This window comes from Tyto alba, unplaced genomic scaffold (genome assembly GCF_018691265.1).
Source record: "Tyto alba isolate M040663 unplaced genomic scaffold, T.alba_DEE_v4.0 Super-Scaffold_18, whole genome shotgun sequence".
Lineage (NCBI taxonomy): Eukaryota > Metazoa > Chordata > Aves > Strigiformes > Tytonidae > Tyto > Tyto alba.
Window position 1 is genome coordinate 7,476,568 of NW_024881280.1, and position 13,897 is coordinate 7,490,464.

Below are 13,897 nucleotides of genomic sequence, written 5' to 3' on the forward strand. Positions count from 1 at the left end.
TGGACACAAATTATCTACAAGGGGATACAGTGGGATCCTATGGCCTGGGGGGAATAGTTATAAATGATTATGACTCAAAATAACCCTTGTCAGGATCTCTGGCCGATGACTGTAGCTGGGCTCACCGCTCTCTGGAGAATGAGAAAAAGTGCCTCTGGACATGCAAAAAGCAGAGGAAAGAGAGATAAAGTCTGGGTTCCAGTTGACACCCCTGGTTCCCCTCCCGACAGTCTGCACGGCACAATGGGGTCAGTGAGGAGCTAGCTGGCTCTCACAGTAAACAGCCAGTGAGGCCGGTGCTTTTTATCGATGCTAAAAGGACTCAGACACTTCCTGCCATTTAATCCAGGACCATTTTTCTTTCAAAGAACAGGAAAAGCTTCAAGAGATTCCCACAGTGATCGCAGCTGAGCCTGCTGCCAGGGCACTGGGAACGCTGAGGCTGGGAGAGGATAGATCAGGGTTAGGGGGGAGAGGTATCCCCTTTTCTTCTTGCCACCTATTTACCACAGACCTTCACACCTACTGTCCGTTTGCCACTTGCTGGACTTCAGCCTTGTAAATGGCTCCTTCAGCACATCAGTCACTTTGTGATGCACTGTGCCTGCTCCTGCACGTATAAACACAGCTGTCCCATTGTGGTACGTGCCCTCTCCTCTTAGAGTTAAGTTTAAGCTTAAATGCTACTTTCTACCTAATTAAAACACAGCTGTACAAAACTACTTTTTTTTTTAATCCACTTTTAGCTCCAACACCACCTAAATTAAGCCAGCTTTACATAACACACTCACCCCAACCACCTTCTCAGCCAAATTCTTTGTTGTGCTTTGACAACTTGCCTAATCTTGCACCTATTTATTCACTCCTGTAAGCTTCTTGTACCCCATCTTTACTCCTCTGACAAAGTCATCGGCTTGGAATGGAAGTCTTTTCAGGAGAATGCAGCCCCCTCTATTCTACATCAGTTACTTTTCTTCATTTTTCTATTCATGCCTTCTATCTTAATTAATACCTTCACTATTTCCCTCCTTTTTGCTACAGCAATTCATTTTCCGTTTCCAAATAACTGATAAACAAGTCAATGAATTACTGAAGAAACTTCAAAATTATCAACTGTTTTTGAACATTAATCTACTGCAAGCTCATGAAAAATGGTTCCTCCATTACACAGATACAAGCGTGCATGTGTTTCAAATAACTCCAAGTACTTATGAGGTACCTTCCTAAACCAGGCTGTAGCAAGCAAAAGGCCATTTTCCTTTCACTGTACTAACTTCCCCTGCCAAACATCCTTGACCCAAAAGGGTCTGGGAATAACTTAGCATCTGGCAGTGTAAGTTGTTTTTCCTCTTGGCTATCTCTCAGATCTCTAGCACTTTCTGCAGAACTCTGTTCACTGTTCAGGACCATCTTCCGACAGCAAGAATGCGTCTGGCCCATGAAAGTCAGTGCAGTACTGGCATTCAAATTTTAGCTAATCTTGGATTACTTTAGTCTAATTCTAGGAAAAAATGAAGCTCATTTACTTTACTAGTACACTGGTAACCTTTTTCCCACTTTACCAGGAAACATGAGTAAGTCTTCTATATTCCAGATGAGACTCAGTAAATTCCTCATGCTTTGTTTTCCAGGACAACTTCCTCTGAACTTGGTCCCCAAACCCATTCTTCTCATAGCAGATTGCTACAAGTAATGTTTATCCTTTCTAGGAAGACCAATAAAAGATCCCTTAGGTCAGTGTGAAGGTCCTCCAATACACTAGGAGGCAAGGTATGACTTACTTTTCCTGCAATCTTCCTATCTCCAACCCCAAAATAGTATTTGGTTGTACAAGTAGACTGTGCTTTAGAAAGCAAACCCATCTCTTTACAGTCATTTGGAGAGCTGACATGCAAAGAGAGGCTTATAAGCATTAGCAAAGTTTGCATTAGACTTGTTCAGTATCCACTGACAGCTTTACTCTAGACAGAGGATATGAAATCACAGTGCTTTTTAAGATACCAGGGTTAACTTTCAATCTGGAGGAAAAACAAACACACAACCACCCCCATGCCCTTGAAAAGCCCATAACCAAGCATAGTTACCACCGAAGAGCAGATGTCCTTATTTATCTCATCTCTGTTCAATGACAGCCTCCAAACTTACCTGGTATCCTGATAAAAGACCAGCCGTTCTGAGGCCTGATCCCTAACAGCCCTCCTGGATACTCTGGGAAGAACTGGGAGCTTTGCTTCAGCCAGTCAGCTGCTAGCTCAGGGGCTCCATTGAGTACACACTGCTTTGCTTCCAGGCTTCCTCCTTCCTTTAGTGCCCTGCGCTCGTATTCTGCACTTCGGTCATTGCAGTAAAACTCCAGTGGCACAGCTGTTACCTACAAGTAAAATAATCATCAGTACTCTTGTTCAGATTTCCCCTCATCCCCAAAGTTCAGGCACCTTCCCACAGGATGGAATTTTAAAAGTCAAATCATTACTGACACATACAAATGGGAAACAATCTTAGACTGGCTTAAAATAAGCTACGATGCAACATCTCCCCACACAACAACAACAAAAAAAAAGGTCCTGTAAATGACCAAGCACTGACTACTTGCCTTGTGATAAACAATGCCTTGCTGCACAACTGATAGCAAAGCTGAGAGTAAACGAATAATATCCTTGCTGCACCTCTCATTTTGCCTTGATTTTTAAAATTTTTATGTTTTCCCTTCACAATCAAGTATTTACCTAGCAGAGATGAGATTTACGTATTGTCCTTTAACAGAAATTCATGTGGTAATTTAAAATTAGGAAGATACATAAATTAGAAAGGAAAAAAACAAACAGGATAACAGCCCCATTTTGGAAGAGCACTTTTCTTGGTCTTGACAGCTGACTTGAAGAGAGGTGGGCCACAGAAACAGTGCAAGTGAGCACAGGGTGATCTTCCTCTGGCTGTTCTACGAATCCCTTGCCCTATTACCTGCTTCAGCACATACAACCCAGCTGGACAGACCAGTGTTGCAAACACAGGAACTCTTGATTTCACGCCACGTGAGCTACTCTGGAATGGCTCCACCACTAACTACACCCTGCTCTGCCCTGTCCACCCAAATCCAGACAAAGTATGGAAGGTCCACGTTAGGCAAAGAGCTGTATGCCCCATGGCTGTCAGGTCCTTGAGTAGAATTCATCCCAGCAGACAAGGCTGTCCTTTGTACAACCTATAGCTTTCTCTTATCTCTCCCTTACCAGGGTAAGGGACAACTTCAAAATACTGAAGCAATAAAAGCCAAAAGCATAACCGAGCCATGGTACATACCAGGACAGCCTACTCTGCTGGGTTTTAATTAAGATACTTCACCAGTAGTTAAACTGCATGATCCAAAGCAAATATAGCAACTACAACACTTTCACTCAAATATAAAGACTCAATAATTCACTATCTAGCACAAGAATCTTTCCAATAAAAATGCAGACCACCAACTTCTTCCTCCTATCTTTTGTAAACAGAAGTCTGTTTTGGGCCAACATTCTGGGGTAAGCATTTACAAAGCTGTTTATAATGCAATTTACAAAAGAAAGCTAGTAGAAACTTTCACATCCTATCAAGAGACTTAACATACTGTAAATTCACTTAACAATTAGACTAAAACCTAATATTAGACAATTAACCTTATAGCATGGGCTTAAAGCATGGAAAAGTTGTAAGTTTTCAATGCTTTGTTGGTTTCTTCACCAATACAGGAAGCAAATAGATCACTACTTTAGCAGTCATCATTGCTTTTATTTCAGAAGTACAATTTTAAAAAGATCACCCATGTAGATTCATGTAAGTTAAAAACATTGTCATGTGTCCTAACATGCAAAATGAACACATTACCCAGGGGACTATGAAAAGCAACGTAACAAATGAAAAGGAACACAAAGGAAATCAAGTATGTGAAAGCTTTCACATTTTAAAGGAGAGAGCTGCACAGGAAGAAACAGTATGGCAATCTCTAGGGTTTGATGGTGAACAGTATGTAGCTGAGTTTCTGGAGAACTGAGAAAGGGTGGGAATTGGTTTGGTAATGGGACAACTGAAACATTAAATGCAGTGAAAGAACTATCTTTGTATCGCAGCCAAAAAACTTTTAGGTATTTGAAGGGGGATGAATTTTTTGTTCTAGCTTACTCTTGTGTGACATAATTAACTGCTACATACTGAGAATAACATATGTAACATTATATCATTCAAATGAATATATTTTAATGGCTTCACTAAATGTTAAGCAATAAAATAGTTCAAATATCAACAGTTTTAAATATTGTACTTTGGAACTGTAAGATGAAGGGAGCAACCTGTACCTCAGGACAGACTGCCTGATATCTTAGATGCCGGCTGCTCCTCTCTGAGCATTTACCAGCTAACTCAAAGTCAAGGGTATCAAACAAGATCTTCTTAGTAGAAGCCTGTGGTCCACTCCTGATTTACAGGAGCTCTTCTCATAGGAAGAAAGTAATCTCCCAAACAGAGACATATTTTTGCAAGGGCATATCAGCTGTTTAAACAGATTCATAAGCACAATTTTAGTCCATATCAAAATAAAATCAGAAAAGCATACAAAATCTCAGCAGTAACGGTAAAGCTACTGTTTGCAAGATGCCAAGAGCTATTTTTAAACCAGATTGGCTTTCAAGTCTATGCACACCATCACATGAAACACTGTAAATTGAAAGGGACTGTGTTAAGTAAAACCCTGTATACATTCCCACAAAGTACTAGAGACTGTTAAGAGTTGATGCTATCTTGTACTGCCATCTGCAGTCAAAGCATAGGATGTCTTTTGTGGGAGAGGACAAACCTCTCACAGCTCAAGTCTTGCTGCCTGAACACAGATGTACACCACAACAATGGTGCAGACTTCAGTTGTTTCTTTTAAAGGACACTATTAGCCATCACATTTCAGTACATATTTCTGCACTGGACAGACCGGAACAAATACTCTCTCAGGCACAGACAACCCGTCATGTTTATTCCCAGGACACCTAGGATCAGCAGCAACTACACACAAAACAGAGCAAACCAATTTCTGACACAGAAACACGGCTTATCTACTGAAATCAATATGGAGATTCGTACACTAGGATTTTTATAAGAAAAATAAAGTCACATCATAAAATTCTACACGCTACATTTTACTAATACCTTCACCTAAAGAAGCGCTGGGAGAGACAAACTTGAGACAAACTGTGTGTGTGCCTCAGTGCAATTTCTACATTAAGAAGAACAAATATTCCCATGTGGGAAGTATGCCTGTGTAACACTGACTGACATCCAAGGACATAAGGCTATCTTTACTGTCAGCTCCATGCTTTTTTAAATGCATAAACACACTTCTAGGGTAGATCTCTGCATCTTTTACATGGCCTTACAAAACACAGCACATTTCTGAAAGAGATCAAAAAAATCTTCCATTCAAGCTTGCTCATGATTCTCCTCTCTCCTTTTTGTCATGGTGCAGTTTTTTAAATTTCTTTTCCCCAGCTTTGTTTCTGTGGTTTTGCTTGTAACAAAGGTAGTACTAAACCCTCCTATATGAACACATTCTTGTCAAACTCGCTGAATGTAACAGTCATGGTTCAGAAATACATCCAAAAAATAGAGTAATAGGGATATACGAACGCACTGTCACCTTAAATTCAATAACTTAGCTTAGTTAGGGCAATTGTAAAAATGTAAAATCCATTTATCTCCATGCAAAGTTAACCTTTCAGATGTTGTGAGATGTCCAAAACCGCTTCTGACCACAATACCTCTGACACACCGGAATCTACTGAACTGATAAACTAAAGCAAACAGTTTGAGCCATCCTCCAAGTTACTTTTTTTTTTTTTTTGTGATTGAGGCCTCTCTGTACTCCAGAAAATTGCCTGCATAGAAAGAAAGTGACAGCACTAAAGCCCTCCCTCACCACTACCCCCCAGCTGCTACATAAACATACGCTCCTATTTCTATCATTCGCTCCATTAACTTCCCAAAATTCATCACAGGTCAAACAACAACAGAAGGCTATCGTTTCTGAGAACATATGTGCTCTTTCTGCTGTTTCAGGTCTTCTACACTCCTGCCAAAAGTTTCTAACAAGCGTAAAATTAAGTCTTTGTATTCCTAGAAGCAAAAAGCCATGCCTCCACTTAATCATTTTTATACACCAGCCAAACCAAAACAAGCAACTTTTATTCACTAGAATGTATGTCAGATATGATCTCCCCTCATTTTGCCCTTCCCCTTCCTACGTAGCCTTCTGAATCCCTCTCCTCCCTTCCTAATGTATAGGAAGTATTCAACATACTCATCTGCAATGTAAATTTAAGTACAAAAAGCAACAAAATCAAAGAAATCTGAAGGAGAAGTGATTTTCACAATTTACTCTCAGAATAACTGCTTGTTCTAGAACCAGGTAATGTGGTGTGACTAGGAGGTGGTATGTGACTGAGAATTCACTTGGATTCCTGGCCCCTAGAGCTGCAGGCACAGATGAACTCAGCTTGAGGAGCAGCACACAGGTGATAAGCAGTCTGACTTGCCATCCTCCCTTCTCCAGATGCCAATGTATAATTGCACATGCAGCCCCATTTGATCAAGACTACAGCAATAACATCAACAGTAACCGAAGTATATAGCATCTGGATAGCCTACAAATGTAGGTACATTTTATCCAGCTTTGTCAAGATCCAACAACATGGAATGAAAACAGCCATAGACTTACAAAGGTCTCTTGTGTCAACCCAGGAAACAGCAGCTAAAGTAATTTCAAAATTCAGTTAATAGTTGATGGACAACTCCAAACAGTACCACTTAACAGCCAAAAGATTTAGAAAATGCCAACTCAAATAATCCTTACATATTGTGATTTGGTGGTTCCTGGTTTGGAGCATAAGCTGACGCAGACAGAAAATGAACGTTCTTTTCAAAAAAGCATTGCTCCTCAGCCCCTTTTTGTCATCGGAGTTGACCAAACAATCAACCTATTCTGTTCATATCATACCTACATCTTCCCCTTAGATTCCTGGGGAATAATATACTTGACATTCTCTTCTACAGTTTTACTGCTTTGTGTATTAGGAGAGAAAGTGAAGTCTATGTATCTCAGAATAACTCCTGTGGTGTGCATCTTATTACTTTCCTTTTCCTTTCTGTACACATTACAGTCACTTCCCCTACAAAAAAACCCACTATTGAGTACAGTAACAAAAGGATATCCTCACAACAGCTTTACCCAACCAAAAGAAACTAATAGATCATCCTGTCCCTAAGACACAATTCTAACAAGATTTAAAACACAATAGAAAATCTGTAATTTACAACTTCACTTTGACTTACCCGCGGACTGGCTATGCACAGGAAGGACGGCAGCTCAGTCACCTGGCAGCACCGTACACATGAGGTAGCTGATCTCCTTCGATGTATGACATGATCCGAATAGCCAGTAACTGCTTTACAGTGGCTACTGAACACAAGGTTCTGAAAACAAAATTAAGAAGTTACTGGGACTATAAAGAAAAACTCCTCTTAAGTCTTGTGACCACACATGAAAAAGACAGACAAAGGACATTCACCAAATATTTCTCTTTGAAAAATGAAACTCTACACATCTTTTGCAGTGACAATGTACAGGATCTTTGTGTAATTATCAGAACATTCAAATCCAGAAATAGTTGAAATCAGAATAGCTCGTATCAATACTTGCCTTTACACTCAGGTGGAACCAGAAACAAGTTTTTCCTTCTTTGAACCTTCTGACCTTAGCTTTTATAATGAAGGAAGTATGGGAATATTCTAGTAGGTCTGACCCTCAAGCTGTTTTCTAGCTACTCCTTTATCTATTCTGAAGCATGGGTAAAATGAAATTTGGCAGAGAAAAAAAAATTAAGACTCTAAATGAGACTGGACTGGAATCTTTGGCCTTTCATCTTTTCCATCCTTTTCTTCCTTTCCCGTGCAAAATGGCTCTGAATTTTATCCTGAAGATGTTCAAGGTGCTCCTATGGTTACTCACACACATGAACACTCATGTGTAAAACCTGGAATTTGCCACAAATGTATCAATGGCCTTTTGATACAGAAAATTACATTGATTCCAAAGTGGGGGCACTGAGATGACACTGCAGTTTAAAGAAAGGAAAGCTCTTTGAAGATGCTCAACTCTACACAGAAAAATAACAGAAAACAAAATTTTCTTTGCTTGCATCAGTAATTATATTTCCTTATTGTATATACCAAACAATGAAATAAACTGCTTACAGACTAAGACACTTTTGCTACTTAGTTTTTATTCTGACTCTTCTGCATTCATAGCAACCAACTGTTAATTGTTATGTATAATTGCTTCCTATAGTACGCAGAGCATTATTCTGCATACTATAGGAAACAAGCAACAATTTTAGAAACATTAAGAGGTACACCTCTCACTGCCATAGGATCACAGGATATGCTCTCCTGACAATTCCAGCAGTTCACTTAAGTAAAATGTGAACAGCATCTAAAGCTTTGGTACTGTTTTGCCCCAGTTTCTAATGCAACAACATTTACTCCATCCTGATGTATCAAAATTAATTGCATGAGATTTTATAAATTCCCAGTGTTTTAAGTTTTAAACATCAGGGCACACGATAGAAGCAGACACCTTGTGTATCATGTCTTACACTGGTTGTATGCATTCCTATGTATGTCAAAAAATGCTAGAGAACATCCATAGCAGTAGTCTATTATGGATCATGCATTTTGAGCATTTTCTATTTCCAGATGTAGAAGCACTGAGCAAGATACAGACGGCTAGCACATATCATTTGGAACCTGCTGACAAGGGAGAAAAATAGTCTTACTGTACGTACATGCTAGCACCACCTAAGAAATACAATCAGTCAATCCTAGCACATGAGTCTTCCAGCTGCTACCAGTGTGACTGGTGGTCTGGAGCTGGCAAAGAGAAAGTTCATAGTCCCTGACTGAACATCTGCTCCTCTATATCAAAGGTGAGAGCAGAAAGAGCTGACAGTAACCTTTCACTGACAGACGGCAGGGCTAAAAAGCACAGGTCAAAGCTTGGGCCACACTGGGTAACGTGAAGTGATCCCCAAAACAGGCTCTTACTCAGCTGGCAATTCTTTATCAGTAATGCTGGCTTAAGCAACAACTGCTTCACATGTTCACTCCTGTCCCTGCAGAGCCTCTTCCTGTTGGCCTAGCTGTCTGTACTCAGTAAGATGCTGACCGAGACGAAAACAAACCCTTGCCCCTTCACTCCAAGTTAGCTCTGTGATCTCTTCCACCACCTGGTAAAACAGGCCGTGTGCTGAGACAGCAGAGTGGGAAACGCAAGGCTGGGAGCACATGGCTGTGGACAACAGATGTGAACGCTGGCTTACTGATCTAAGGGCCAGAAACGGTGCCAACAGGGCACCAGAGCTGCTGCTGAGAAGGGGGAGTCCCTTCCCATGACATGTTTGTGCTGCTGCTTCTGCTTTTATCACCTGTCACACCCCCCCAGAAGCCTATTCAGCTACACATCTAATTAAAGAACAAATCCGATAGCCATGAAAATACAAAGTTTTCTGCAGTTGCCTCACGCAGCGACGTGACAGTGCAAGCCCGCATCAGTGGAGGCAGGACTTGGAGGCTGGGAGTAAAGAAAGGACAGCAGGAGTCAGAGGGGAAGAGTGACTCCCCCCTCAGCAAGAGCAGGCTACTAGGTGGACTCAGAGCAACTGCTTTAGCTCAGAGCCCCCCTCTTCCCCACCCCTGGCCCACACACTGGGGGTACAGCTGAATTTACGCAGAGGAATCAGCATTGCATGCAGTCACCAGAGCTTTCCAGTAAGTCTTCTCACAGTCAGCACTGGCATACTGATGGTGGCCCTGATCATTAGACGGGTTTGGTAACTTTATTTCCTGGAAAGTGAGAATACAAGAAGTGGATAGAGAGGAAGCTAACAAACTGTAATTCCAAACCTATGCAAGTTTGTTATTTAATTCTCTTTTGGAAGACAATATCAAAGAGCCATCAAAGCTGGCTTTAGCCCAATTAGAAGTACCCAGGAAGAAACATAAAGGAAAACTTCCAAAAAGGTAACCAAATAAAGAGAAAAATCTTATTTTTGTATATGCACAGTATTAGAAGTAGGTCTTGTACATGGGCATTAATCTGGTTTTCAGCATCATGCTTCCTGTATACGAATTATGAGTGGGTCACATAAAAACCATCCCTCTGAATTCCCTGACATACGCAGCCATTAAGTATTCATGAAGAGAGCAGATACCAGATATAACAGGGACAGCAGAAACCAGCTTCCCATCAGCCAAATACATGGAAAAGACTAGGTAAGGTTACAGAACTGAACACGGCCACAGCTCTGAAATGGATCATATACCTTAGTACAACACAGTCAAGAACTGAAGAGGAGGACTGGTACAAAATGATAATGTACACATCTACTGCAACCATGTAATCCAAAGTAAGTGTTGAAAGAGCCTTTCCTACATTACAGAGCTGCACATAAATATGGGTGACTGCTACCAGCATCTTAAGCTCACTAACACTCCTACTTTTTTTAATAGAAAGAAAATTAGGAAAGCAAAGGAAAGAAGGGTTCATCTCAACAGATCAGATAGTCTATTAATTTAAATCAATGTATACAAACTAATACACATGTTGTGGAGGTGCTGAGTAAGGGGAATGAAGAGACCTCACACTGCAGGGGATTTCTGTGTTTGCATGAAGAAGCTCATACTATCTTTAGACAGATGTTACCTCAATTTCAGAAATATCCATTAAAAATAAATGGTTTTTTTCTACTGACTTATTTTCATATTTTGTGTTTCATATCAGAAATGCTGATCTGAGCAGTTAAGAAAAGCCTTTCCAGATTTATACCATTTCCTTTTTCCTCTGTTTCTCCCCCTCCTTACTCCCCTACACGTTACTATCTTATGAAGCCCTAAAGGAAGCCTTGGGGGATTTTACACTGAAACCCTCTCAAATTTTGGCTAAGATAAAAAGTTAATTTTTACTCAGAATGATGTATGCTGCTAAAAGACAGGTATGCAAGCGGAAGTTTGTTTTTCAACTGTCCCTTTGGTTTTACAAGGTTGTGGGGTTTTTTGTTGTTGTTTTTTCTTCTTTTGCTACCCCCCTTTTTTTTTAAAAAAAAAAAAAGTTCTATATGTAAGCTGTGCAAACAAAATTCTGCAAACATAGCTTATTTTAAAGTGACTTCAGGTGGCAATTTGTCTAATGTGCAGGTTAGAAAACAGTTCTAAATAATCTTTTGTAACTGTAGGGCTTAACTTCCTTTAGATTTACTGAGGTTATCACAAATGTGCTGTATTCCACACACTGATGAACTTTGCTCCTCGGCTGGCTGTTTTCTATGTAAAAGGTACTAGTTACACCAGTCACAGCACTGGGACTCCCTGAGACACAAGTAATGACTTCCTCAAAGAACAGAAATTATTTGGAGAAAGCAAAGGGTATATTTAAGTCTTGCCAGGTTGTGGTACAGGTGGGTTTGTAGCTTATCCAAATGCTTTACATTTCATTGTTAATATTAAAACATACATGTGCATATTCCACATCTTGTATTTAATATTTATAATGTTATCTCACTTTCTGTACTTTAAGAAAAATATAATTACTTTCATTTTAATATTTACACACACTAAGCCAAAGGTTATGTGAAGACCTATATTGTCTTTCTACACATGTAAAAATGAATGCTACCTTCTTTAAGCACATACAATTTCTGATACCATCTTCCACTCCTTTACTGTTAGCCTGCAACATTTATGACACCACACAAGTTTCTCTTAACTGTACCAATGGGAGGACAGAGCTGCAGTATAGTTTCAGAGATAAGCATTATACCGTCAGTAAACAAACAGCCAAATGTAATCGCAAAAAAAACTATCTGAAAGCAAATCCATATAGTGTAGACATTTTATCAAGCTAGACATGGAAACACAGAGCAGAAGACCAGCACAGCCAGAGTTAACTGGCATACACACTCAGTTGGCTTGCTCTTTGTTTGATAACTAGGAGGACTCATTTCGTTGGCTTTGCTGTTAACACAGCAAAACATGACACCAAGTCCAAAGTTGGTTTCCTACTGCTTACACGTCTTCCATTTCAACTTCCTCTACACGCTATTCAATTGAATTCTGGCTATCTCCTTTCCCCTTCCAGACTCATGAACAGAAGCAATATTCCCTAGAGAAACTTGGCACGATGTCACTGTTTCAGAAAAGTGGGTTTTTTTACTGCATATCTACTAACTGCCCTAGATGCCTTCCTGACTCCACACTGGCACTTCTGGGAACTTGTTTCCCAGTGAAACTAATCAATGGAGCTATAACCTAACTCAGGAAATCAACAGCAATTTAGTCATAAAAAGACAAAACCTTCACACACATCCCAGGCAAAAGGTCAGAGAAAATGACCTTGCATTACACAGTAAGATGAGTGCATTTGGAATGTATCAGACATCAGCAGAAACAAATTTCAGAGTAGAAAGACACCATGGACAATGTGCGTCCACCAACTCTGAAAGGCTGCTAGGCTGAAGTCTCTGCTTTCCCCAATTGCTGCAACAATGTATTGAATTTGAGAAGAAAAGAGTTGGTTTCAGTCAGAAAAAAAGCATCTTACATGTAAAAAAACATTACAAAACTCTTAAGCTTTTATGTTGAATCCACCCCTGACAAATCATGACTCTAGTTCGGTTGCTTCAGTAATATTTTTAAGATTTCTAATTCAACTGATTTATTTTTTATATCAAGTTTTGAAGTGTATCAGCACATGGAAGATAGCAGTTAAATTATTTTTTTGTTCAGCATTCTGAACTTTATGAACTATATCTAATAAAGCAGATAATAAAGTCATCCTGTTTCCAAGTTTGTTCTCTGTTTTATAAGGATAGAAAGGCTTTCATTATTTCTCACTCATGAGGATTTGCTACTGTCTCTAGATCACAGAAATTTTGCTTACCTGCAGCAAAGTGCAGCTGTGCAAGTTAGGGAAAGACAGCGGGAAATTTACATCAAGCAAGAAATCCCTGTTCCTCAGAAAATGTGACCCTGGCTGTTTCTCCCCATTGGTCTCCATCCAGGACCGCATGTGATGGAGCCTGTAGGATGCTTTCAGAGACAGGAAAAGAGCTAACCATCTGAAACAAAACACAGCAGATACTGCTTTGTGAAAGAAAGGCTTGAGTAAATTTACAACATAACGCTATTTGACACAAATGTTTTTTCAGAATTTCAGGTTTACAGTGTCCAGGCTTAAAGGAAATAATTTTTGCTAGACATTTTCCAATTACATTACTCTTACTTTTTTTTTTTTCTAAGGTGGCTTAACTGAATCCAAGTGTTTAAATCAAAATATACTTTGAAGTGCTTTGTTTAAAACAGTCGAGCCTGAGTTAGCCACTACTACTTCGAATTGTACTCTGACTTCTCTGTAAATTGCTCCATATATAAATTATTCATAACAACCTGCTATTCATAACAACCTGCATAATGAATGCAGAATTTATCATAAAGATCATTCAGATAGATCAAGGGAAATTTGTATTGTTACTGAAACACAAACAAGAAACAGTAGTCCAAAATAACCACAACAATGAAAGAGTATTACACTTACAAAGCCCTAAGCAAAACACCTTTATTTATTAATAAAGACTTGCTTTTAACCTCGTATTTCTTACAGTCACTAACTTCAGTCAGAGTACAATTCGTTGCAGGGTACACTTCAACTTAAAACCGATCACCTCCCTTTCCAAGATAATTCAAGTTCAGGATACTAATAATCCATTATCCTAAGCCTATGCCTTGGAATTCCATTTCATATTAGAAACAGGACATACGGAAAGTAGACAAT

The 13,897-nt window shown here is 39.6% G+C and overlaps 1 protein-coding gene across 2 annotated transcripts in view; it reads right to left on the bottom strand.

Annotated features, from left to right (window-relative positions):
- Window positions 1–13,897, bottom strand: part of INO80 (INO80 complex ATPase subunit) — a 70,701-nt gene that overhangs the window by 23,257 nt on the left and 33,547 nt on the right. For both annotated transcript variants that reach the window (XM_042791022.1, XM_032990086.2), the window contains exons 24-26: window positions 13,007–13,184; window positions 7,348–7,488; window positions 2,146–2,371 (exon numbers count right to left, since the gene is read on the bottom strand). In XM_042791022.1, coding sequence (XP_042646956.1) covers window positions 2,146–2,371; window positions 7,348–7,488; window positions 13,007–13,184 — 545 coding nt within the window. The remainder of the gene's footprint in view (window positions 1–2,145; window positions 2,372–7,347; window positions 7,489–13,006; window positions 13,185–13,897) is intronic.